Source organism: Hermetia illucens, chromosome 3 (assembly GCF_905115235.1).
Source record: "Hermetia illucens chromosome 3, iHerIll2.2.curated.20191125, whole genome shotgun sequence".
Taxonomy (NCBI): Eukaryota; Metazoa; Arthropoda; class Insecta; order Diptera; family Stratiomyidae; genus Hermetia; species Hermetia illucens.
In genome coordinates this window covers 51,937,576-51,965,530 of record NC_051851.1, presented here as the reverse complement: position 1 = coordinate 51,965,530, position 27,955 = coordinate 51,937,576, and the positions used below count along the sequence as shown (strand labels likewise).

The window sequence follows — 27,955 nt, the reverse complement described above, 5'->3', positions numbered from 1 at the left end:
TCATCCTTTCAGTACGAGGTCTTTTATAAAACCTGTGAGCGATTTCAGGGAATTGTGTAAAGTTTGGACCATTGCGTTGGTGAGTAGTTTTTACTAAATTTGTTGCTAATCGCTGTTGATTGCGCTAATTCTTAATTGTTAGTAAGTATGTTTTGCTAAATTTGATGTTGTTGTTAAGCGGGGTGCTTGTCGACTATAGGTGTATTTTTCCCTGGGGTGGATAACCCTAACTATGTTGGAGTTAAGATACCTGTCGCTCATTTGTCTTAAAATCGTTAAATTTGCTGTCAAAACTGAATGGGCGCCAGTGGTGACTATACGGACTTAAGACACTGATTACACCACCAGTACTCCGATGTCATGAGGCAGGTTCATCCGCTCCACGGCAGACTTTGGATGATGCATTGGAATTTGGACATAGTTGTCCATGTCCGACGCTGGACTTTTTCCAGATCGGTCTTCGTCAACGGCAATATTCCAAATGCAGTGAAGGGATAGCGACTACATTCAACGCGCTTATTTTATTCTTCCCCGAGAGATGCGATTTTAGCACCAGCTTTACACGTCGCAGGAATTCGGACAGCAGAGCATCCTTCAGATCGCCAACTCGAGCATGGGTTCCTTGCAGAATTCCTAGGTAGTTGTAGAAGTCTGTCTCAGTCATAGCTTCGATGTGGGGGTCACGGATGCTATGGCCGGCATGCGGCTCATGATAACCTTTGCGGTTGGCTTGGATTAACGGCTGAACATTTCTACATGCGCAACAGACTTCTAAGATGGTTGTCAGTACCAGCATACAGCTTGATGTCATCTAAGTGCATCAAGTGTGTCAGTTCGTACTTAGCACGTATGCCATATTAAATTGCAAAACCATGCCCTCTAGTAAGTCTCCGCATAGCTCAGTGGTTAGAGCACTGGGTTGTCATACGGAAGGCCGCGGTTCAAATCTCACTGGTGGCAGTGGGATTTGTATCGTGACTTGACGTCGGAGACCAGTCGACTCAGCTGTGAATGAGTACCTGAGTCAAATCAGGGTAATAATCTCGGGCGAGCGCAATGCTGACCACGTTGCCTCCTACAGTTCACTGTAGTGTACCGTTACGGTCTTGAATGAAGTGCTCTAACACACTTCAAGGCCCTGATCCAATATGGATTGTTGCGCCAACGATTATTATTATGCCCTCTAGTATCATACTAGTGCCATACAAAACCTAACAGGCTTCAACGAATCCCCCTGAAAGATCCGGATACGGATGGGTTCTGAGGTATTAGCTCCTTCAGATGTACGCACTGATAAGGTGATATTTCACCCTTCCATGACTGTCGCCAAAAACTTTATTAGTTTCGGATCAATGCGATACAGAAGTAGGACATCGATTAACCAGGTATGCTTATTATTATTATTAAAATCCACGGTTGATCAGATATTCCCAGTAAAGCAAAGAACATTAATATCCACTAAATTTTTGCTGCCTTCAAAGAGACAGATGACAATATCGATCAGTCGTTACACGAAACTGATTATACTCATCAGAATACCGATGAATCAGTCTAGGATTCAAATGAAGATACGAAACCAACTAACGAGATGTTTCGACAGAAATTTTGGATTAAAGAAAGACGATGAGCTGACTCCAACATTACTTAACATTGCTCTTGAGTGAGTGATCTGAAAGGTGTCAGTGGATCTAAATGGTACGCTACTCTATAAACGAGCCCAAAATCGTAAAACTAAAAGAAGGACCCCAATCAGACAAAACGCGACAATTGTATGTGTGTGTGTGGTGGGGGAGAAGCTACAGCTTCTGAGCCCTGGGGAGGTGTTGGCCCATTGTTCTCGTTACCCCCATCTAACGGAATATTCCGGATTCATTAACGTATCGCAGGATTTCCGTTAGTGGCCGTGACACTACCCGTCGCAATTGGAGAACATCGGCACCAAAGATCTGATGCCATAGGCGTCCCCCCCCCCCGCATAAAGCATTCCAGATACATACCTGTTCACATTATCAAGAGTTTTCTGGCAAACTGTTGATCAAGCCTTTGCAGAAGCTTTGATGAAAAACCGCCAAGATACTCAAGGCCAGCGCCCTTATTCCATTTGAGTGCGCTAATGACAAAGATGATTTTACTAAAACAATGGCCACAGTTTGATCTAAAACAGGGGAAACTAATCAGATGTTACCTTGTCTCTGTCATCAGCTTGGTCTAAAATCGCACCCTTATATACATACATAAATATTATGTGAATATGAGGAATATGAGGTCTCCTCCACAATCTAACCTCACTGAACTCAGAGTGTCTAACTTATAAGACTTGAAATCTTGCTAAAGTTATAGAAAACAAACATTCGATCGCCGCCGATTCCCTTGACACATCTGAGGTGGTAATAATATTTCAATAGTAAGAAGAAGAATCGAAAATTGCAGGTTGCTAGCCCAAAAATGCCGATTTTGTAAATACCGCTTGAAAAGATCAAGCATCACCTTCTCAAATCTGCGCAAGCATATAAAACACACATTAAAAAGGTTCGACATACAACTGGTAGGATCGAGTCGTATCTACCAGCTAAAATCTCAGCTTACTAGAGAAAAGGAATGAAAAAGGGTAGAGGAAATGAGCGGTATTTATAAAATCGTTTGCTCAGATTGTCCGAAGGTCTATATTCGACAAACGAAAAGGATGGTAACCACTAGATTTAGGGAGCATACGAAGGAGGCAAAGTTGTTTCTTATCACCTGCAGGAGTGAAACGTGATATCCATCAAGTCTCGGAAAATTCATAGTGTGCGAATTAAATGTAAGTATGGTGGGAAAATTTAGAATAAGCACGGATTCTTAGTAAGCAATTTTTGTAAATAAATTAAGGAACGAATTTTAGAAAGTATATAGTTTATCGAAGACGACCGTCATAATTATTATGTGGAGTAAAGCATTGGCTGCTCCCTTTTTCCCCCTGGAGTGGTGCTCTAAAACTGCTCCTGCTTATTTAGCAATTCAGGCAAGTTGGAGTTTCTAAGATACTTTGTGTCTGGGTAGGCTGAAGCCAAAGCGTCGAACTCCTTCGCCCTCTTATCTATCTTCAACATGGCATTCACCAACAGGCTACGCGGTAACGGCAGTATGTTGATCATTCAGGTCATACGGAAGATATGTGGGCTCGGGTTGGATATTCTGTTAATCTTCCCCCTCCTCTTAAATAGTAAAAGTATCAGAATTTCCATTGCAGCCTAAAAAATTATTGAGTCTCTTTGATGGCGATGGCGTAACTACCTACTACAGTATATCGGTCAGTCCTATAACTATCAGAAATCGTAGCTTTTTCCATTTCTAAGTGTCGATATCTCTAGCTTACCAGGTGGCAATTTAGCTCTAAATGGTCTGTTAGTATTCTCATCATGAACTTGAGGCTCTTCTTGTTAAGTTTGAAGCAATCTTTCAAGCGTTTTGATCAATATAGTCCCATAAACGTTCTGAATCGTTTTATTTTTGGTAAGTTCGTTCAGTATAATTCTTTCAACCGTTTTTCTTCCTTTCCGAATTCCATAGCCACAAAACCTTTCTCGATTCTTGGGAAGAGATCTGGTCCATAGAGTGGCGTTTCTCCCTGCTTTATGGTCAGCTCATCCGTCGCTTGTTTGCCTTCAATTTTAATATTTATTCACATAAATTAACACAATATTATCAACGTAACACTGTACTTCTATTCAACAATAACAGTTCGTCTTTACTAGCGGAGACAAGTTTGGTCTGTGTTAATGACAATGTGACAATGACAAATTAGTACATTTTGGTATTAGTCTGTTTTCCAACATTTTGCTCATCCTCGTTCCTCGCTTCCTTATGGATAAGGGCATTCTCAATTTTCACATACGATACATTTATATTTCTTTAGCTCACTCTCAAGAAGGAACCTGGGATGCATTTGAAATAATAAAAACTTGTTTTTTTTTACATTCGCTAGTGTTATTTGTTGGTATTGCAAATTCCGATATTTTTGGGAACCACTTGTTCCCTTCATTAGTGCTAACAAGTCTGCTCATCAGCCGGTTTATTAACTATTTTTAGACTAATCTAAATCTATAATCCTATTCTAATTAATTATATTGCTAAATTAGTTTTTAAGAACTTACATATATCTAAATATTGAAAAAAAAGAAATATTTAATTAGATTTTAAAGACTTATTTGTATATCCTGCAAGAAGAAGAGTTTTTTTTTAATTAGTATTTTATAAGTTTTTTAAATAAGGGGAATAGCAATTGCCTAAATCTGAATTCAATCTAGTGTCTACCGACTGTTTGCTAATGAATAAGCTTTTCTTACCTGTAATCGTTAGAAATACTCCGATAATCTAGAACGATTTTTGGGGCCCTTTGGAGTATTACTAGGAAGACAGCATCCCTTCTGAATGATTTCAGCGTTTTCAATGTTACTATGGTCCGGCTTTCCTTTTTGTTGTTGCGGTTTCAGAAAGAATTTCACTATCCTACACGGTGGAACAGATTCCTGGGAAAGGAGTTTTGAGTAGTAGGTGTACATTGTCCTTATCATTTTCGGTATCTATTATTAACTTTAGCTAAGACTCTATTTGGAGTCCTTCGAACACTCCGAAGCCTTTCCCCTTCTCTCCTCGAGCCTGTAGGTTACATATAATCACCATTCAATTGGTGTCTATGGAATATTACTATATATTGCTTCGCACAACAAAACTCATATGAATCCTGATAAATATGTGCAGTCTGAGCCCGATAATCTCATATCCTATAAAATTAACAGATGAAAGGATGAATACCTTTTTCTCAATGTATAAGTAATCTAATTTGTTTTTTCATTTTTTAACACACACTGTAGATGCTGAAAGGTATCTACAGCGTCGAGAAAAAATCTCCATATGACCACTTTCAAATTTACCATTAAATTTTCGCAAATTGGAATCAGCTGTTATCGCATTTTATCCAACTTAGCGATAGTCGGCTTTCACGCCCCCAACGCGTTTGACGTTTCAGACAAATGTCAACCTCAGAAATTGACATTCTGCTAGAAAAGTTAAATACGTTTTTCAATTATTGCGACAGAGTTTCTTCGCTATTAGACGAAAGAATGCCGGACGCAAGTGTGAAAAAGGACTTTAGTAAGATCGGAGGACGTAGATTCAGGAGCACATTTCAAAATATTGCAAATTCTAGGTGTCCAGCAATACTTCGCGCAGCAAATGGAAGAGGATAAGAGTATGTCGTCGGGAATTGCAGCGATTAAAACATTATTGATGGTTCTAGAGAGGACGAAGTGTAAGATATCTACCTATAACTTTAAATAAGGAATAAACTCCTATCCCTATTTGAAAACGGAGCAATCATAATATACACGTGGATGGTTGATTCTATTGATGAGCCTACGAGCAGTGAAAGGTGTGAAGGCTCGTCGTGCTGGCAGCCTGCCAAAATCAGGGCTAATACGTTTGGCAGCTTTCTATCTTGGTCGAATACTAAAAGCGAATTCAATCTTGCCACTATGGCTGAACATTTAAAGTTGATCCTTGCTGTATCAAAAGTCGAAGGAATGACGGAATTTTTTTTCAAGTATTTTTGTCCCATTGCATCATTGGACCCCAGTGTCGTCATGATATATGCTTAGAAAATATAGATTTGGTCTTGATACCATGAAGATAGCTAAATTGAGAACTGGTTTACTAGTTATATGAAATTGTGTGCGAGTTTGCATCAAGTTCATATCATTTGGAGTAATCATGCTTAGGTTGATCATTGCTCGAAGTCTAATTTGATAATTTCTGAAATTTTACTAAATATTTTTACAATAGCACCCCACGCACTATTTTTTTGTTAAGTTTCGAACTTCGTGAGACTGTAGTCTATTGACCGATGTTACTGTCAAATGGTCGTGCATGTTCCTTCTATGGTTGAGGATAGTAGCAGGCACGGCTTCTGGGTTTCAGTTTTAGTTAATTCAACTTGGTAGGAACGTTCTTTGGCACGCACTGGACTACTATATTGAAGGGATGCCTAAACTTGGAAGGATGATGTTTCTCCAGCTTAGACCAATTCAACAGAAATGCTTTAAGGTTTACTTTCCGACTGCATCGCACTTATCACTAGATTTCTTATTTTAATATTGGTAAAAAATAGCTGATAGATCAACCATTAAACATTGTTCAGGACCCTGTGCGTTTGTATGACATAAATACTTAGAGGAGGGATGTGGGTGGGTGGAGCATGATGAATATGATGAAATCAGCAGCATGCAATTAACTTAGAAACTGCACTACACCGGACCAAGGATCATGTATAGTAAGTGCTGATTTGCAAGGAATTTTCAACACAGTTGAATTAGAAAGGAAAGCAATTCTTAATTAAATCTGTAATAAAAATCCAGTTTATAATTGAATACTGAAATTCAAGTAGAAGAACATGTACGTAGAGGCGTGTGAGGGGTGACAACCAACATGGAAGCCAAAACCCAAGTACGACTGACAATAAGATTATATCGTTTTAACCGGCTTGAAATTCTGCACATCGCGGTTTAGCATGAGCGCCTGCAATGAGTGATGCATATTACTGTGAATCTCTAATTCGACGAGCCGTTTTTCTTAGCGTTCCAAAATTAGAGGGGTTGTGGTGGGCTCTACTTAACTAGAAAATTCTTACAGAGTTACGATTTTTTCGAAGAGCGTTCCAAACCAAAAGCTTGTGATTCATGTCTTACTGGTGGCAAAGGGATTTGCATCGTAGACTGTATATACAGTGTGGGACAGAATTGTGTTAATGTTCTTCACATTCTAACCTCTTTATGGATTGTTCTAAATCGAAGATAAATAAAAAAAACCTTTTTATGGTTTACGAAAGACAGTCTATTGTAGATAATATAAAGAAGTGATACAAAAATTCATTTATTCAAGCAAAAAACAATCGAATCCCTTTAGGGCTATTTACACAGTTTTGGTATATTACATAAAAAAGGAAAAATCTATATTAATATTTTGTGAACGATCCTTTCGCTCTAATAATGACCTGAATACGAGATGCTATGCTTTCAACTAGTTTCCGACACTCTTCTTGAGAAATAGAAGCCGATACTTCATTATAGCGCTCCCAAAGTTCATTTGGATTTGTAAACGCGCTTTGATAATTATAAACTCGATTTTTCAGATTGCCGTACAAATTTTTTATAGAATTTAAGTCCCGTAATTGTGGTGAGCACTCCAGTATTGAAATTTTGTCATTGCTTAAGAATTCTAGTGTTTTTTTATCTGCATGTTTGGGGTCGTTGTCCTGTTGTATTGTGCAACATTTCGGCCCCCCCCTTTTGCAAACTTCCCATATATGACGACTTAATTATGTTGATAGCATCCATACTTCCATTGATTCGATGTAGCGGACCTGCACCTTCTGCACAAAAATATCCCCAAAATAACACCTTTTCGCCGGCAAATTTCATTGTAAGTACCATATTATGTCGCAGTCTCTTATTGGCGTTTTGGGCTTTTTATATACATATTTTGGTAAACAAGGCCCAAAAAAGTTGATGTTGGACTCATCTGTCCAAATAATTTTCTCCCTCACTCTCGTCTTCCGATGACATTACTTACAGGGGCTAGACCCGTGCGCCATATAGTAACACGGAAAGATTTAACAATCAAGGTTTTCGCGATGAGCTTCTCCATTTGGACTGCACTGACGAGGCTGCCTTAAAGTGGCCCTAGCAGACAATCCCGGCTTTGAGTTCCAGCGGTCGGCCCAAGTTCATGATTGTGAACACTGAGCTACGCAGGACAGAACATGTCGGATGTTGGTTATCGGGCCCTCCCTACTTTTTCCTAGATAGATTGAAATTCAGTTATATCAGAAAATTGTAGAGCATCATCTCCATTTTGAGAGCGAAGAACAATGATGGTTTTCGACTCACACAATATAGAGCAAATTGCAGCATCTTCGGTGCGCTCTGCCACAATGGAACTGCGCGCGAAAGATAGTCCATACAGGGGCGGAACCCTCGTATGGAGGTTCGCACTGGTGAAGGAACTACAGAGTGAATCCTACCTGTTAGTAACTTTTCCTACACCTTTCAAGGAATAGGCGGAAGAAAGGGAAACCATAGACGTGAACGGAGCTGATTTGATGCCAGTTCGAGTAATCGAATCTATACAAACCGGACACCGCAAACCAATCAAGGTGCTAAGTGGAAAACAGACGAATGCTCCGCGGGATGAGATGAGATTTTTCATGGATGAGAACATGGGAACTGCGGTACCTCCAAGTGCGGCTTTTCTCAGAGAAATCAAACACGAGGGGATCGAGTCTCTGGCGGTACGGCGTGGGAAACCCCGTCATACGCGGACTGCGGCATACGCTTCTAACTGTTTTCCATAACACAATGGACTAAGTTTATGTCGCAAACCATAAAGATTGTTCAAATCAACCTTCAGCATGCCAAAATCTCCTCCTATGTGTTGTCAGCGAGACTGACAAAGCTGCAGGATTTCCCCTACATCTTCCTGGTGAAAGGGCCGTGGGTTCCATTTAACAGAATCTGTGGCATTGGATCAGTAAAGGGGGCTAGGATCTTCTACGGCGAAAGATCCATAAGACCGAGAGCTTGAGTGCTGATGTCAAGACGGTTAGAGGCAACTATGCTGAGACAGTACTGTTCCCAGGACTTAGCTACGGTCATCATACAATACCAGATAAATGGCAAGAGGAAAAACATCATAGTTGGCTCCGCTTATTCACCCTATGATTCTTTGTATCTTCCACCGAAGCAAGAGCTTAGGGATCTGGTGGTGCACGCAGAATCAAGTGGTATCGAACTCTTAATAGGTTGCGATGCGAACGCTCAACATAATTGTTGGGGCAGTAGCAAATGCAATCCAAGAGGAGAGAAGTTATTTCATCACTTCTGCTGGTTTTATGACTGCAAACATAGGATGCGCCTCTACGTTCGTGGGACCAAGAAGAAGCGTAGTAATTGACCTAACAATCTGCACCTCAAAAGTGTTAGAGTTGATTACACACTGGCGAGTCCTAGACGAGATCTCACTGTCACACCATCGATGCTTAGAATTCAATCTGACTATTGCGGGCGAACAGCTTGAAGTACAAAAACGGATTGGACAAAGTTCAATGAACTTCTTGCCAATAAAGCACAGTTGCCTAGGCGACTAAGGACTCCTTTGGCGCTGGAAGATGAATTGAATACTATGAACTGCACACTTCTAGAGTGCTATGAAGAGGCTTGTCCTATTTCCCGAGGTCAAAGCGGTAAAACGGTTTCTTGCTGGAACTGGGAACTGTAAAAACTCAGGCGACTCCTGAACCGTGCTTGCAAAAGTAATAAGAACGAAGACTGGTTAAATTTCAGGAACTCACAGCGTAAATATAAGAGGCTCGTTGGGTGTTCGAAACTCCTTTAGAGCGAACTGTGAGGAACTGGAAGGCGAAAGAGAGACTTCAAGGCTGTGCAGAATCTTTAAAAGGGATGAATCGGCCAAGTTAAACTATCTTAGAAAACCCGACGTTACTCTCACGAGCTTCAGACTGGATTCAGTACAGACCCTCCTGGAAGTACACTACCCGGGGGTGTACGTGTATGAGGGAGGGAAAGGCAAAGCTTCTGAGCATTCACTGCTTTTCGTCACGATAAACTTTGCCGTATATTTGTTTGGTTCTGATAGGGAAGTTTGGTGTGCCTAACAGCATTGAGGCTCTGTCATCTGCCATTATGGGAAGCTTGTTCCCAGTTTTCCCAGCATCAGCCAATGATTCCGACATCCCAATTGTTGCTTCCGGTCCTGGTATGAGGCAAATTGAATCGTCTTTTGCTGAGGTATCCAAGATTTCATTTCCCTCTACATCAAATTGACTGCGTACTCAAACTAATTCCTCCATCGAGAAACAGCGCTCAATCGATTTCTACATTCTTGAACGATTTTTGAAGTAATCAAAAAACTGCATAACGCCCCCAATGCCACTTGACTATCGTCTAGCCTTAACCTTAGTTATCCACGTTGCAGCCCTTCACCCTGAATGACCGTTGCATATTACCCTAAGGAAAAAACACATTTCCCGTTCTTATTAGATAAGTAGACTCCTGCTCTAAGAACCCTATTCTGTTTTTGAGCCTTCGGTGTAGGAAACGTCTGTATATTCTGATACACATTCTTTTGTTTCGTCCCAGTTTTCTCTTCTCTTCATATTTTCTACCAAACAGATATATGGGGATCCGAGAATCCGAAGGCATTGCGAAAACTGAATTCAGTTCTGCCAATAATTCTTCCAATGTTCTATGCTCCCCACATCCATTATTTCCTCATAGATGTTCTCATTGCAGTGCTTTGAATAAATATATCTAAAGGCTGCATATTAAGTTATGTATTTAGAGCTGCGCCGGATGTTTTGGTGATGGCACCGGTAATAGTGCAGCTAGCTTCAGTGAAAACTTTTTTTGTCTCACCTCAACCCACCCCACTATGAATGCATAAGCGAGCATCGAGTTAATGATAACGTATATCCGGAAGTTTAATCAGTCTTCATTCTTATTGCTTTTGTAAGCACGATTCAGAAGTAATCTGGCTGATTTCCTGAGTCACCATGAAATTATTCTACCGCTTTGGCCTCGGGAAGTAGGAGAAGCCTGTTCAAAGCATTCTGAAAGTGTGCAATTCTGAGTTTCCAATTGATCTTCTAGCGTCAAAGCTGTCCTTAGTCGCCTAGGGCACTCCACGTTGTTGGCAAGAAATTCATTGAACATTGTTCAATCCGTTTTTCTAGGATTTCGTCTGTGTATTACAGACTATTCGCTTGCAATAGTCAGAGCAAATTCTAAGTGACGTTGATCTGAGAGTCGAACTTCATTTAGCATTCGCCAGTCTCTAATCCATTCTAACAACTTGGTAGTGCAGATTGTTAGATCAATTACTTCACTTCTTCTTGGCCCCACGAACATAGGGGCGCAACCCCAAAATTGTCTCAGCATAGTTGCTTCCAACAATTTTGACGTCAGGACGCAGGCTTTCGGCTTCGATGATCTCTTATCGAAAAACATCCTGGTTTTCTTTACTGATTCAATACTGCAGTTTTTTTTTTAAACGAACCCATGGCTCTTTTATTAGAAATATATACGGACGGTCCTGTAACTTTGCCGGTCTTGGTGCCAGTAGATAAGAAAACGCTTTGGTAGGCTGTAGGTTAATTTGACTAACCTTTATGTTTGTAGCGGAGTCTAATGTGAAAACCGTGCCTAACTGAAAAGTCTGCTGCGTTCAGTGTAGATTTCACCAGGGATGCCAGCTTTTCCTTATCTTCTTTCTTGCGTCCGATTTCTCTGGATATCTCCATACCTGTTTATGTAGCAACGCCCATGTCCTCACTCCGAAAAAATGTCGCCTTCTTTCGCAGCGGCTTCCATTGTCGTCGGTTGGGAGCTCTCTCAGGTTCACGGTGTATGGGCTGCATGGATCTGGAATTAGACCAGTTGTGTCCAGATCACCACCTTCCCTCTCTTCCGTTTCTCCCAGTAGAGGCGAAGGAGAAGGTTCTGACAATTAAGTTTCCTTCTGCCGAACCTTTCTCTCCCGTTTTTTGAAGAATTAGGCAATGTCACCGATAGGTTGGCTGTGACAGGTTTTCAGTTCATCTCATTAAGGGAGTTCTTGTATGTCCTTTCTGGCTGACCGCGCTGTAGACACTGGATTAAGGTTTTCCATTGAAGCCGGAAACCTGTCTTTCACAGATTTCTTCGTAAGGGAACATGAATCTGGTGAGGCCTCCAAAATCCGTGCCTCGGTTATGACCTGGTTTCTTAAAGGCGCGGCTGAATTTGAATCACATTTTGAGAGCTACAATCCATTGCTTGCATCTTCATGTGTTTTTGGACACCCTTAGTGTAAGCTACTACAGGCTCTCGAGGGAAGATGCTATTTGGATAATAAGGGAATCAATAATACTGCAGAGGAGATGCCAATGGCAGGATGCAGTCTTTATCCTGTCAATCTTATTTATTCCAGGGCCAAAAAGGGAAAGACGTATTTTTTAAATGTGCACTGAGTAAACCTAAAATAAAATAATCTCTAATTTATTGTCGCGTCGGTGTACAAAATATCAGTGAATTGTGGGGAAATGTTTGCGATTATTTTTTTTTTGCTGAAATTTGATACCTTGGCGATCATATATAGGTTCTAGTCTTGTCTCTTTTTAGGTATTACGTTGTAAAAAAAGTTATTGCGGTTTTTAACCTTTAAATTCAAATGATACATACACGATACTTTTGTTCAAACTCGCCTCTCTTAATATTCCCTTCTCACTCATTATAGCTCGATTCCTACCACCCCAATGGCTCCTCCATCGTTTCTTTTAATAGTTGCATATCCCATTTCGCTTTCTTCTTCTTTGTTTTACCAGAAGGGTCCATTCTAGGTGGACTATTATTTCTATACTTTGTCAACTTTTCTATACTTTCACGGTCACTTGCTTGTTTTTATTTGTAGCTTCCCCTGTAGACTGTGTGTCGCTTCAGCCGAACTTACGGTGCCCTGATTTGATAGTACTTTATAAATAAGTTGGCACTAAATGTTAGCAGTGTTATTCGATGTGATGTTTTCTTTTGGATATTTGCAATTGTTTCCAGTATGTCTGGCTTCGGTCCTATCTTCATTAGCACTTTCCACCTCTCTCGTATATAGCATTCACGAGTATTGATCCGTCATCTGTTCCCCTTCCCACAACTATGATCGTTTTATCCTAGAAAAAGTTCAACGCAATTTCACCTAATCCCTCATCTTTAAAGAGAACTTCCCCGGCGTGGACTGTCTCACCCAACTCCACTATCTTGATCTCCCTTACTTAAATCAATCACGCACTATCTTCCTCGATCTCATGATGGTGATTATATAACTCAAATAGTCCCTTTTGAAAACTGAGTCTGTGTGAATGCCCCATACTCCACAAAGGAGTGAACAGTGGAGTAACCGTTTCTAATTTTTTGGACAAAGCTGTTTTCCAATACAATATTACACAATCTATTAGGCTTAGTATTTATGCTGATATGATATGATATAATAAATATTGATGTATCCTGATTTTCAGTTGATACTGTACACATTTTACACTCTACAATTCAAGAAGCTGTGAAAGAAATGAGGAATACTGATTTATCACAAGCGGCTATCGTGTCGGGAACAGAACTCTTCATGCGTTTTATAACACTTGCCAAATTTGATGATAAGCCTATGGAAGAATGTAAGCAGATTATGTTACATAGGGGCAAGATCTTTTTGGAGAAGTTGCTACAGTCACGGAGTACAATCGCACATCAAGCGCTACAATTTGTTACGGATGGGTGTCGAATCCTCACCCACTCACGATCTCGAGTAGTGCTACAAGCTTTAATTGATGCCCATACGAAATCCAACAAGCAATTCCAGGTGTTTGTAACACACGGTGGCCCTGACAACGCCGGGTATGTATTTCATCATCAGTAGTGATTAGTTTATTCTTATTCGCGTTATTTTTCTTCAGAGACCAGATGGTTGCGGAATTAGAAAAAGTCGGAATCGATGCTATCTTAATCCTTGATTCAGCCGTAGGATATGTAATGGAAAGTGTTGATTTGGTGATGGTAGGTGCGGAAGGAGTAGTCGAAAGCGGTGGAATTATAAATCGTATTGGCAGCTTTACAATGGCGCTGTGCGCTAGGGAAATGAAGAAGCCATTCTATGTGTTAGCGGAAAGTTTCAAGTTCACAAGACTTTATCCTTTAAATCAAAGAGATTTGCCAGTGGAATATAAGGTTTGGATTTTACTAAATGTAGTTTGATGTTCATAATTTGTATGTATTGTCCTATGTGGCGTTGTTAACCCTTCAATACATTCGTTTATTGGGTAACCATTGTACTTGAAGGGTTTTGTTAGAATATTATATTTGCTTCCCTAAAAATTCAAAACTTATCGCAAATAGGCGTGATACATTCCTGTTTCTAATTTGGAACGATTTGGGAGATATTTTGCAACACACGTTTAAATATTTTTATTGAATTTAAGTTAGAAAATTGTCCCTTCTTAATTTATCCATAAATGTTATACGCTCCGTTTCAGTATATAAAACGACAACGGGACAACTTCAAGGCTCATCCAATGGTCGACTACACGCCACCCGCATACATTACACTTCTCTTCACCGATTTAGGAATCCTTACGCCATCTGCCGTTAGTGACGAATTGATTAAACTGTATTTGTAAATATGTCACACCGAAAATAAATCCTGTGTAAGGATATAAAGTACAAAATATGTTTTCTATGGAGATCTTTATTTCAGAGATAAATCAAAAGTTCCATGACCAACCAACTTGAATTCGCCCCCATTATCATTCAAGCCCAAGCTCTCTGACTGTCTTACGGACTTTTAACTCTTGACCGAGTGGCCAAAAAATTCAGGTAAACTTCGGAATTATCGGTTTGGATTAAATTTCAGGCGTGAGGTTTCTATTTGTAAATATCAAGTTGGGGATCTTTATATTAAATCACCTGTTGAAGCTACTGTTATGGAATATAATGCTGGTTAAAAATGTGAAAGGTCTAGTGTTGAAATTGTAAATAATACTGCCAAATAGAATATAAACTGAACTGTGGAATTGTGTATGGCTTACCTGTACAAAACGCTAAATAGTCTTTCATCTCTTTGTCTTCCATTCTGTCGCAAAAAAGTGAATTAAAATGAAGCTAGATTTGCGTTGGTATTTTATAGACATCAAACATTTCACCATAGAAATCGTTTAAAATGAAAGAATTGTAGTTGTCTCTTCATGCTTGATTTACTTCCGGAGTAGTGTTTAGCATAATTTTCACCCACTTTTCCATTTGTAATAATTTAAACAGCACTAAGATGATATGCAGTCAACTAGTAGTTAATAGTGGTACGAATTTTCAGAATTGTCTCTTTATTAGAGAAGATACTAATCTCTTTTACCTAATTAAAAATTAAAAGTCTATTGCAGCAAGAAAGTTGAGTTGTTAAAGGTATTCAGTGACCTTTTCTTCCATAGGTACCATTTTCTAAGTGGAAGATGATACGCGAAAATATCCAGAAAGAGGCGTATCATTAACTCACCTATGTACGAGGGGGGACCCAAAAAAAAAAAAACGCGAATTTCGTCATAACTTCTTTATTTCTCTATATTTTCACACCAATTTTTGATCACCTTTAAAGTATTCGCCTTTGACTACACCGCACTTCTCCAAACGATTCTTCCATTGTTCAAAACATTTTTTAAATTCACTCATCGGGATGTCCTTTAAGCCTACCAGCGATTTTTATTTCACCACCAGTAGTCACCTTGGAAAAAAAATCAGAGTCCTCTTCGAGCTGATTTTGAAGCTCAAAACATGCATGAAGTCGACCCTTCCTTTGCTCATCTGTGAGAAGGCGCAGGACGAATCTGGCCGCCACCCTTCTCATGTGCAAATCTTCGGATAAAATTCTATGAATTGAACTCCATGACATTCCCGACATCCCACAGAGTTGATCAATGGTTCGACGACGGTCTTCACGAACGAGGGCATTTATTTTGTCGACATTTTCATCAGTTCTTAACGTTGAGGGGCGTCCTAAACGAAGTTGGTCTTCAATAGACATTTCTCTATTTTTAAAACGTGAAAACCAACCGTAAACTATGGTTAACTTAAGGGAGTCCTCCTGTGTGTCGGATCCGCGGAATCGATTTTTTTTGGCATTAATTGTATCTAGATATAATGTAGAATATATGGGCAAAGTGATTTTTTGATATTCCATTCCGAGGCATTCGGAAATTATAGTGTTAAACACGTGATAAGTCACATGCCAGATTTATGTCGATCGCCGTAATAAAGTTCATATTTATGTGCCCGAATAACGTTCGAATGACTTCGCTAAAAGGACAAGAATTGAAGCCAAGGCCGTACATGTGTTTCTTGAAGAAACCTAAGGTTTATGGATTAGGTATAGCAGATTAATAGTCAGTTAAGGTTTTATGGCTGAAAATCGCATTCTACTTTTTAAATGCGTTTTCCTCGAAACCGCATATTGAAAATCGGCTGCCACCATAGCCAAAAATCTATCCAACGAAATTCTTTGAAATTTTCACGATTTATTCAGAACATATTTCTACGGTCCGCAAACTAGGATAATTGCGATTCATTCAGTAGTTTTTTTTTTATTCATTGAAGAAGCCGTAAAAAAACATCAAAATTAAAAAAAAAATTTAACACAGCACCAAAAACTTAGTTTTCAATATTTTTTAATAATCCTAGTTTGCGGACTATAGTTAAGTCCGTACGTTAAAATGCCGTTTACTTTTTTTCTCTAAGATGATTGCAGCGCCCACTAGCGTGGCAGCAGAAAACACCTGTTTTTGGAGATGGGTGTACAAATTGCTCTGTATTCCGGTCCGCCCTCGTATGATGCTTAAAGTAAATTTGATGATGGGGAAGCTTTTTAAGAATAAAGTGTATCTGTCCCTTAAAATGCGATAATAAACTTCGTTGGTTATAAAGAGCCCTTCTACCAGTAACCTGCATATTTGAATTTGATTGCATACACTTTTTCAGTATCCCATTTTATGTTTAGCTTTTGTTCCGTTTGTTAGCGGGGTGGACTCATTTGCATGGGGTTCATCATTTCTCTTGATCATAAGCGCGTTGGTTCGAGTGAAGTTGAAAAATTTTTAAATCATCGTCGATTGATGTTTAGATCACTTTGTATTGACTTGAATATTATTAATTAATTATTAGAAAGCGATCGAGCTAACGAGTTATCATTGACGCGGACGGCACGACTACTATGAAAGGCACTCCTCGCAATTTTTCAACAATGGGTTCATATCGATCGCAAATCTACTTCCTAAATTGATCATAGTGAGTTATGCTCCTGACTCAGTGTAAGATTTTCGTCTACCCATTTCATTAAGGTCGGCTTTAATTAACTCTCTTTTAGCGTCGTCCATCATAAACTCTCTGTTACATTCGGCTGTCATTCCAAATTTTGGTGAACGGTTCGAACCCAAAATGAGGACGCCCAACGTTGAATATCCCGCGTGACAGTGTTCATTGCGAGAACGAAGAGGAGTAGCGTGAGCGGCTCAGCGGTGTCTATGTACTTTCGAACTCTGCTCTTTGAATTAGATTAGTTTAAATTAGTAGTTCTCGATATCTTCGAGTGAAAAAAAAAAGTCAGGCATGTCGTGTTCTACGAATTATATAAATGAGCATTCAACATCTGCGAGCCGCTACGGTCGCGCTGCTCCCAGGGCAAAGGTGAGGCAGCGTCTGACGATTTGCCTCTGCCCTGGTAAGAAACCGTAAAGCCGTCGTCGCTTGGCTTTTTTTTTAAAGTTTGGGTGCAAGCCCTAAGCGAGGGGTCCGTGGACCAGGAAAGAGGGAGTAAGTTGCTCCCCATTTGGTCCGGTCCAGCATTAAGTTGATGCGGATTTAGGACCCCATCATTCTCAAAACGAATCTTCGAGTGAATTAATTTCCTTAACAAAAGTAGTTTTCATCTGCAATAACTAGTAGGGTTATAATCCAGTTTTTCAGCTATCATCATCATAAAGCAATACCTCTCGAGGAGAGTTTTGGCTTGCGCAATATTTAGCCGGTCCTCTGCTTTCTGTTTCTAGTTATGTAACCTGCAATTTCGCCTGAGGTTTCGTAGATCGCTTTGTATCTATCATTTTCCTCGATGCTTTTAATGTATCCCTTGATAGACCGTGCTGCACTTTCCCTATTAGTTAGAAATTTATTTTTCCGTCTAAAGATCCGTCTCAGTTCTTCCCGTTCAAATATCCGTAAGAAACCTTCATCTGCTACCTCCAGTTTTCATGTTTTAATCCTATAGCATTGGCCGTAGTATGAAATACTACAATTCCATTTTCTCGACAGTAATTCCGCTTTAAAGTAGTAATATCGTGTGACGCTCGAAACTTTAACGTTACTCCATTATTTTTTTGAATAAGTCATGTATTATGACTGTTCTGAAATTTTAATGTGATTCTGATGGAAATTTAAAATATACAACAAAATGTTTTTATACTTAATTTTGCCTTAATCAATAGATCTTTTTATGACCAAAGTAGACTCCTTGAAGAAAAGATGGTCTAACTCGGTGAAGCACACCTGTGGTGGCCCGAATTCAAAAAAAATAATTTCTATTTTGTAGAGTTGTTGAATTGTGCGGAAACTCAAATATTCAAATTATTTTTTAAAAATAACAAAATAGCTAATTTATAAAACAAAAATTTTCAAAATCGTTGTATTTTTTTATCTTAAATTGTTTAAAAAAGTTTTTATTATTAGAAATTCCAATATTTTTGAGGTTCTGCATATCGGCATATGGGCATGAGTATGTAGAATAAGGGATTCAAACTTCAAATAAATCTGTTAAGTAGTTTTTCATGAATGAATTTTGTTTTGGGATGAGTTTGTCCTTAGCCCACCATCTACTTGATGGCGGGCTGCACATATTTGAGAAGCAACTTACTTCTGCTATTCAGTGCGCGGACTACTCTTTCGTGGGCGAGCGTCCAGTACTTTTAAAAATTTTTAAATATTGGCTATGCGGTTTCGATCGATCGTACTGGGCGCTCGCCCACAAAAGATTAGTCCGCGCACTGAATAGCAGAAGTAAGTTGCTTCTCAAATATGTGCAGCCCGCCATCAAGTAGATGGGGGGCTAAGGACAAGCTCATCCCAAAACAAAATTCATTTTTATTAGCTCTAACCAGTTGTAGGTTCAAACAAATGCGATTTCGGTCGTTGTAATTCATACCCTTGGCGGGTTTTGAATTGCATATAAACGAGCCAATTGCCACCTTTTGCCGCTTTCGGTCACGCTGCTCCGCAGGGTAGAGGCGCTGAGGCAGCGTCTGATAAGATCGCCTCTGCCCTGCGATCGAAAAAAAATTTTTAAAAGTTTTTTATGAGTTCTTCCCCAGAACTGTGAAAGCGTGACTTTGAGTAAAACTCGTTTAAAATGTTGACTATCAATTTTTCGTAACAACATTTTTTAATGGAATATTCTAGATTCTTCCTCGTATAACGTGTCGATTTGTTATTTTTTAATAATCTATATTTTTACATAATGCCTAGACTTTAGTCAACTGACTATAACAATATAGGATCAAGGATATTGTACAGAAGGGACGAAGTAGGTGCTGCCGGCCAATTTTCATTGCTATACCTACTGCGGGGCGGGTAATGACAACGTAAAATTTGGCGATTAACCTTAATGCGAAGTCTGTCATCTTCCTATTTTACTCTTGATAAAATATCAAATGTTTTAGAGTTGTGTTTTCAAGTAATAACCGGGCACAGGCAATAAATATTATAACTTGGGGTCCGATATTATACTGGGTAACATTTCTTCTTGGTTTTCAGAATAGTAAAAATTTGGTCTATCGTTGTTCTTGCAAACTAGGGAATTTTGCTTTGAAATATTATTTTAGTATATTACTAATGACTTTCAACAGTATTTTGCATGCATTGGACAGTAAAGTGTTGCCCTTATAATTCGAGCATTTTATTGTGTCGTGCGGAGCGAACAACAACTGAGAATCATTTTGGGTAATCCGTTCCAGGGAAGAGGTGAGGCAGCCTCTGATAAGTTGTCTCTGCCTTCCTGTCTTAGCTTTCCATCAAACTTTAAACGTTGAGCAATTCCTTAAAGTACTCTTTCTACCTATTCAGTATGCATTTTGTTTTTAAAGTTTGTTAAGCTTGGTTGGTATTCCTTTTCTAGCGATAACATTGTTGCTAAACTTTATTCCTAGGACCTGAATTTGTCTCTTTAATGATTCTCTTTTTTCCTTTTAGCAGATTTTTATCGCTTGTCCATAAATTTCTACTACGTATTTCTCGTTGTCCGCTGCAACACCTAATTTTTTGTTGTCAATTGCTCTTTTACGTTCTTCGAACCATTCTTCATTTTGTTGCTTTCTGGCGTTCCGTATGGCATTCTCCAATATTTTCATTTACAACAGTTGGGCTCAAGTTCTGTTTTCATCACTTTATGGAATTGTTTGATTACTGCTGGATTTTATATCGCTTCCACAAACCTGGCGGAGTTTTCTCGGGGTCCTGGAATAAAAATTTCAGTGAAAAAAAGGGATAAAAGGGGGTTCGAATAATTTTCACACCAGATCCATACAATTTTCACTCTAGCCCTCTTTTTCTGCATAATTTTCACCCCGGGTCCGGATTCTCCCCTTAAGGTCCTGTAGCTTCCATATTCCATTTAACTGTCCTAATACCTTGAATTTACGGTGTATTGGATAATCGATGCCGTAGTTGACTATGTAGTGGTCACTATCATAATTTGATCACGCATAACGTTCTTTTGTAGATGTTTCATGGCACGAGGGGAACATTTACTGCAAATGGCCTCTTTTCTATTATTGTATTGAAGTCACTTAGGAGCAGTTAGTTTAAACTGCTGCAGGTGTCCCTTCAGCGTGTTACAAAATTCCTCTTTCGCTGTCACATCCCCATCTTCAAAATGGTGGTACTATGGCGCTTGCGGAGCGAACGATGTATGGAGGGGAATATGGATGCGAATATTTGCATCGATATTTTTTAAACAAATTATCAAATATTCAAAACATACCCGTGACCCCAAACATAAAGCGTGGAAAACATGCATTTGGTTATTGTTCATTGTCTTAACGCTAACCAAACCCGTCCACAACTCTCGGATTGGGATATTATTGACAATCTGTGAGGTTGCGTCGACGATATACTTGGCGAACGTTCTATTTCAAGCAAATAGCACTTGGTATAAAGTTTTTTAGCTCTGTCCCGATTTCAATTTTGCCTACGACAATGCAGTTTCTTTGATAACTCGCTCTCATAAATATACTATATCGTTACCTTGCTCTCTTATGTGCTAGGTAACTGCCATAATTTTAATCCACGATAAAAATCTGTCACAAGTGTTAAGCAATGTTTGTATTGTAAGTGGTCTGAGCGAGCTAGTCAGAGAAACAAACAATTGATATGCGTTATTTCTATGAATATATAGGTACTTTTAGGAAATAAAACTCAATACTGTCTCCGACGCTAGTAGGAATTTTCATTCGGCATATATCGATATTTCGGGAACAACTTGTTCCCGTCTTCAGTGCTGGGCGTATACTGGTTAGTTGGTGTGAACAAAAATTCGAACTTATATAGTATTGGTGTTTGTTGCGGGTATAGTTAAGTTTTCTCTTTCCATTTTTCTAGCTTTCCTTTTTATCATCGATTCTATCATCTTGCTATCATAGCCGTTCTTATTGGCCGTATTTATGATGTACTTTTTCTCCTTACAAAAGTTTTCTGGTGTTTTGACGTGAGTTGCAAAGTGCGCGAATAAGGAGTCAAAATGTACACACTTAAAGTGAGACAGGACTAATTTTCGGAATCTACCCAACCTAAAAATCTGAAAAAAAATCAGGTTGTTGCGCTTAGATGAAATCTAGGCCTCAAAATATGTCCCATTCCGATATCTGCTCAGATCCCAGGGCTACCAAATCCCGCATCAGCATAGAGGATATTTCGTATACACATGCCAAATTTCATGGAAATCTGGCCATTAACGCCAAAGTTATAGCAGTTCAAACTTAGCAAATTCGCGCGATTTTACTGTTTCTAAAGCCATGCAAAGCCATATCATAATTAGCGACAATAATTGACATTCGCGTGAAATATTAAAATTCTATTTATGAAGAATCTATTTCTTCCAAGCCCTTTTTCGTATCTGTCTCCTTCACATTTGCTAATAATATTGAACTACTGTGAAGCGTATGAGATGGACTGCTATCAATACAGTGCTTTCCAGCAAATTATTTATTTAAATGGCTTTCTACAAAATAGAGGGCAGTGGGATTTTTAACTATGTGCACACGGAACTGTTATGTGCTCATCGCTCCTGAAGCGTGAAGCTTCCGGTTTCCCGACTTGTTTGTTGGTAATTATGGAACGAGGTGCTAGGGATAGTTCGTTGGGTGCTCGGTTTGATTTCGAAAGAGAGGTACCCACTGTAACCCATAACAATTAGATCTAAAATGGCAGTTTGCCGTTTTCCTCCATCTCTTGAGTACATTTTTTGGTGTATTGTGTTTATAGTGTTCAACATGGTGTTTATTTTGGCTTTCGGCACAGTTGTCAAGATGTCATGGACATATCTCAGCCACATTTTCGGATTTCGGCCTTCTTTCTGCTTTATTTGATGCTCTATTGCCGACATGAATATTTCACTCATTAGTGCCTCTGAGTGTAAAATAGTTTTCGTTAATACACAGGGCCGCCCATTTTGTGGGAAAAAACTGCAAATCTAGAATAGAGCCACTAGGCCAGACCGATACCAGACTTGATTTTTCAGACTATACGATTGGTTGCAATCTTTATGTATAGCCCAGCCCTTAAATCGAGCATCTTCAGCGTTTTATGTAACTCTTACGGGACAACTGGTACTACCTGACTCGTACGAAAACGAGAAGAAAAAAGTATCGGTGAGAAGGTACAACCTTGATGGCTTCCGCTTTCGACTTCATATTCCTCTGAGATTTTACCCTGATTCAACACATGACATTTTTCGCTGTCATATGTCGCATCCAGATACACTCGCTGTTTATGCTGTAGGAGTCTTTTCAAAATCGATCCAGAGGCGGGAATCTAAACTTCGCACAATGTTCCATGATGTCCTCGTAAATTCAATATGTGGAATGGAATGGATTTACTAAAAGTTTCAATTAAGAATGAATTGGTGTCTACAGCCAGATACAATCGTATAATTTTATTTTTAAAAGCAAAATAATTGTAACACTTTACATCTCCATCTACAGCGACGACGTATCCTGCGTAGCTAAAGTGCTCAATGATTATTTTGCCCTCAATTATGATCGTCTACTAGGTTAGGAACCTTGGTTTGGTTATTATCAATCGTTAAACTGGTCCAGATGTCATTTGGGAGGTCAACAAATAAAAAAAGGAAGTTTATATGAAAAGTTACTTAGATCTAATTGAACTAGATTTCTAAAAAGAAAGGATGCTTCGCTCCCTGTCTTTCTAGAGATTATTGCTATGGGTTGACAATTTTTTCTTGTATCGCTCGCTTCCCATATTTCTAAGGATTTCGTAAAACCTAAAACGTTCCTTTCCTTCGGCCAAAATAGATCTTGGACAGTTGGCTGTTGGACATATTGAAATAGATCATCATCATCAACGGCGCAACAACCGGTATCCGGTCTAGGCCTGCCTTAATAAGGAACTCCAGACATCCCGGTTTTGCGCCGAGGTCCACCAATTCGATATCCCTAAAAGCTGTCTGGCGTCCTGGCCCACGCCATCGCTCCATCTTAGGCAGGGTCTGCCTCGTCTTCTTTTCCTACCATAGATATTGCCCTTATACACTTTCCGGGTGGGATCATCTTCATCCATACGGATTAAGTGACCCGCCCACCGTAACCCATTGAGCCGGATTTTATCCACAACCGGACGGTCATGGTATCGCTCATAGATTTCGTCATTGTGTAGGCTGCGGAATCGTCCATCCTCATGTAGGGGGCCAAAAATTCTTCGGAGGATTCTTCTCTCGAACGCGGCCAAGAGTTCGCAATTTTTCTTGCTAAGAACCCAAGTTTCCGAGGAATACATGAGGACTGGCAAGATCATAGTCTTGTACAGTAAGAGCTTTGACCCTATGGTGAGACGTTTCGAGCGGAACAGTCTTTGTAAGCTGAAGTAGGCTCTGTTGGCTGACAACAACCGTGCGCGGATTTCATCATCGTAGTTGTTATCGGTTGTGATTTTCGACCCTAGATAGGAGAAATTGTCAACGGTCTCAAAGTTGTATTCCCCTATCCTTATTCTTGTTCGTGCTTGTGTTTGACCAGTGCGGTTTGATGTTGTTGGTTGATTCGTCTTCGGTGCTGACGTTGCCACCATGTATTTTGTCTTGCCTTCATTGATGTGCAGCCCAAGATCTCGCGCCGCCTGCTCGATCTGGATGAAGGCAGTTTGAACGTCTCGGGTGGTTCTTCCCATGATGTCGATATCGTCAGCATAGGCCAGTAGTTGGGTGGACTTGAAGAGGATCGTACCTCTTGCATTCACCTCAGCATCACGGATCACCTTCTCGAGGGCCAGGTTAAAGAGGACGCATGATAGGGCATCCCCTTGTCGTAGACCGTTGTTGATGTCGAATGGTCTTGAGAGTGATCCTGCTGCTTTTATCTGGCCTCGCACATTGGTCAGGGTCAGCCTAGTCAGTCTTATTAATTTCGTCGGGATACCGAATTCTCTCATGACCGTGTACAGTTTTACCCTGGCTATGCTATCATAGGCGGCTTTAAAGTCGATGAACAGATGGTGCAACTGTTGTCCATATTCCAACAGTTTTTCCATCGCCTGCCGCAGAGAGAAAATCTGATCTGTTGCTGATTTGCCTGGAGTGAAGCCTCTTTGGTATGGGCCAATGATGTTCTGGGCGTATGGGGCTATCCGGCCTAGCAAGATAGTGGAGAATATCTTATAGATGGTACTCAGCAACGTGATACCTCTATAATTACTGCACTGTGTGATATCTCCCTTTTTATGTATGAGACAGATTATGCCTCGCTGCCAATCGTCAGGCATTGATTCGCTGTCCCATACCTTGAGCACAAGTTGATGAACCACTTGGTGTAACTGGTCGCCTCCATATTTAACCAATTCGGCTGTAATTCCATCGGCTCCTGGCGACTTATGATTGATCAGATATGTAAAAAATTGGATCTAATGTACAAAATCGCAAATTTACCTTTCAATAGTTTCTTAGTAGTTTTTTTTGTTTCTTTGTTCAATGAAGACTTAACTCTTTGTTCTTTCTGTACATATTGTCCTTAATCATATTTTCTATTTGTGGTCTCTGCTTTTGTTGTTGATACATTCTTATGATCGCTTCATTTTTCGAAATTTTATAATCTATTATTGCTTTGAGGCATGCTTTTTTAAACAGAATTTTTCTTTAGCCCATTCAGTAGCGAGGTCGTGCCGTTTCGGTCAATTGATCCATTTTTCTCGCCTTATGCAACACGGTCTCTGAATAAAACTGAGTTTTTGATGACCGATCCCCATGAAACGGGTACAATCACTGTCAGCGGCAGTGACCTGCCCAGAACTCAGCGATTTAAATATCTCGGGTCAATACTATCAGCCAATGGAGAACTGCGTTATGAAATTGCTTCACGCATTTACGCAACCTGGATGAAGTGGCGTTCCACAACTGGTGTTCTTTGTGATCGACATATCAACGAACGGCTCAAATCTAAAATTTACCGCAATGTCACCCATCCTGTCGCTCTCTCTGGCTTTGAGTGTTGGCCGACTATAAAAGACAATTAACGGCAACTTGTGGTAATGGAGACGAAGATGTTGCGTTGGAATAGTGGCGTGACACGTTTTGATCACATCCAAAATGAGGATATCCGCGATCGATATGGCGAGAGAGGAGTCTTCGATGGTATGGTCACGTATTTCGCGTTAACAAGAATTCACTTGCCAAGATTGTTCGGAACATCGAAGTCGACGTTAAGCGACCAAAAGCCGGCGGAAACAACGGTGGTTTAATACGCTGGATGGGGATTTAAAAGCCTCGCGATTGCATCCAGATCAGGCATTTGATAAAATAAAATGGCGTAACCGATCACGGCGAGCCGACCCCGCTTGTGAACGGGATAAAAGGTGAAGAAAAAGAAGAAGGTAGGCCTGATCTGAGTCGACAGCCATTCAGAACTATAGAGGGGAACAGAGCAAAGAAATCGTCGTCGGCGCGTCTCCCACAAAGAATGCCTGATGTCAAACGCCAATTCATCCACGTTGTGCTGATGCGTGATAGCACTGATTCAAGATATATAAATCGCTCAGTTCTGGGCAGGCAGCGAAAAATTCTAGGAAAATATCATCTGCTTTTGTAGGGCACTGGGCATTGGATATACCATGTGACAGCGTGCATAACTGTAGTAAAATGGCGAGACGGTGGTTCCATGGTGAACACCGACACAGACACGAAACAGTATAGATATAGTATCGTCGTAAGGCAATTTAATCGAGAGCACGTGTTCCTCTGGCGGCAGTTATCATTGCAGTGCATACTAAATGAAATCATGTATCCCACGATCAAATAACTTTTTAGAGCTACAAATGCAATGTAGAGAGGACGACGTCTGTCATGTATTGCTCCATGAGTAATTACTCAGTGTGTATAGCGTCAGTACCTTCTTCCAAGCTAGCGTCAAACCCGGTTTGGTTCACGGTTACTTGAACCATGGCATGAATGCAGCCATCAAGGATAAGTTCAAGAATCTCCATGGTATGGGATAACAACCGGATTGGACGGTAATGTGAACATTCTCTTGGACTGCTTTCCTTTTTCCATATTGGAACGGTCGTGCTTTTTGCCAGTCATTTGTTGTTCTATCCTTCTGAATAATCCAACTGAAAAACTCACCGAACCAGAGTGTTGGATCCCAGCTCTTCGTTTTGCAGAGCTCAGTATCGATGTCGTCAGGTCCTGTTGCTTTTCCGGATTTCCTCGATTTTTGTGGTATCGATAGGTGGGATTGTTCTAAATGTCGGCAGCGCTTGTGGGAGTAGAGGTTGAGCAAATTCTTGAAGTCTGTTCGAAGTATTCTCGCCTTCTGTATGTTGCAGCTCGTCGTTTGGTAAGCAAAGCATCCTTTTCGTTATTAACGCCTTTTTAAGTAGACTTAGTTTATGCAAATTTCTAGACATGATCCAGGAACAGAAAATTGAATACACATAATTGTATATAATAAATTTTTCATTCAATATCCATACAATTGGAGGTTGCGGGTGCTCGGGTACTACATGAATATATCATCAAATACGAAAACTTGCTTGTAAGCATAGAATGTGAAATTTAGCAACATTCCACTCGCTTGGGTGATGTGTGTCTGCATTCTTTTATTTCCTAGTTTCTGTTAATTATATTATTAAAAAGAAGTTGAATTCGATATAAGTCGCTTTATTTATATTTAACAATGAAATATATGAATACAATTATTTAAAAGTATGAAAAAACAGTTTTTTCTTAATACAAAAAATACATAAAAAAATATGTATAACGCAAAATTAAAACATTTATGTAATTCTCTTTTTACAACTAGCTCGTTAAATGTAGAAATGATTATTATAATCTGAGTTGATTTGGGATGGTGTTTCGCTTGATATTTTCTTATTCAATGAAAATTCGATCGGTAGATATACTTAAGAGTAGATTACATCAATATTTCAAATAAATATCATTAACTTCATCTCCTAATCGTATTTTGTAAAAATAGAACTCGGAGTAATAAAAAAATTCATTCTGCAGCATTCATTGCTCTTTGAAACTTAACATCTTTTCTCAAATAATACTTTTAAATGAAAGAAAATGAGGAAAAGATTTTTTCGAGAAACAGTTGCAAATTTAACATGAAATAAAACGTTTATTTGGCACTTTCAGTATTAACCAAATCACATTTATACAATATACAAGATGCATTCAATGTAGAGTTTCAACTTTTGATACATTCAATCGTTTTTACAATGGTCACATTAGAAATTACATATATTACAAAACATATAGAGGCTTTATCACTTTTCTAATTATAATTTTCGATGATGCGTTCACATAGTCCCTTTAATATTTTCATTGCAATTATTCCCGCAGCATGAGAGCTTCAACTACTGTGTAGATTTCATCGAAATGTGGACGAGATTCTGGTTCGGCAGACCAACATTTTAACATGAGACGGTACATTTCGGGCGGTGTATTTTCCGGTGCTGGCATTCGATACCCTTTGGGAGTAAGGAAGTAACGATTATACTTATTATTTATTTATTTTTCAATAAAGTTAGTAAGTAGAAAATGCTGATTATCTTTTAGTTGTGTATAAGTT

General features: G+C 39.5%; 2 protein-coding genes across 14 annotated transcripts in view; one reads left to right on the top strand and one right to left on the bottom strand.

The window, feature by feature from the left end:
• Window positions 1-4,972: 4,972 nt before the first annotated feature.
• On the top strand, window positions 4,973-27,861 carry LOC119650703 (translation initiation factor eIF-2B subunit alpha). 3 transcript variants are annotated; one of them, XR_005249354.1, is made up of 7 exons: window positions 4,973-5,133; window positions 5,189-5,290; window positions 13,097-13,469; window positions 13,529-13,799; window positions 14,105-14,244; window positions 14,326-14,444; window positions 27,727-27,861. XR_005249354.1 is itself a non-coding variant. In XM_038053703.1 (6 exons), the coding sequence occupies exons 1-5, from the start codon at window positions 5,013-5,015 to the stop codon at window positions 14,246-14,248; spliced, it is 1,011 nt and encodes a 336-aa protein (XP_037909631.1). In that variant the 5' UTR covers window positions 4,973-5,012; the 3' UTR covers window positions 14,249-14,275; window positions 14,326-14,429. The 3 variants fall into 3 exon arrangements, 2 of the variants coding, with proteins under 2 accessions (XP_037909631.1, XP_037909630.1); XM_038053703.1 differs by lacking the exon at window positions 27,727-27,861 and having other exon boundaries at window positions 14,105-14,275; window positions 14,326-14,429; XM_038053702.1 differs by lacking the exons at window positions 14,326-14,444; window positions 27,727-27,861 and having other exon boundaries at window positions 14,105-14,296.
• The window catches only part of LOC119650702 (tyrosine-protein kinase Fer), a 132,859-nt gene continuing 131,922 nt past the window's right edge, over window positions 27,019-27,955 (bottom strand). For 10 of the 11 annotated variants that reach the window (XM_038053695.1, XM_038053691.1, XM_038053690.1 and 7 more), the window contains one exon: window positions 27,715-27,854. In XM_038053695.1, the coding sequence (XP_037909623.1) occupies window positions 27,715-27,854 (140 nt within the window). Of the gene's footprint in view, window positions 27,855-27,955 lie in introns of all 11 variants that reach the window. The other variant, XM_038053697.1, reaches the window with a different exon arrangement.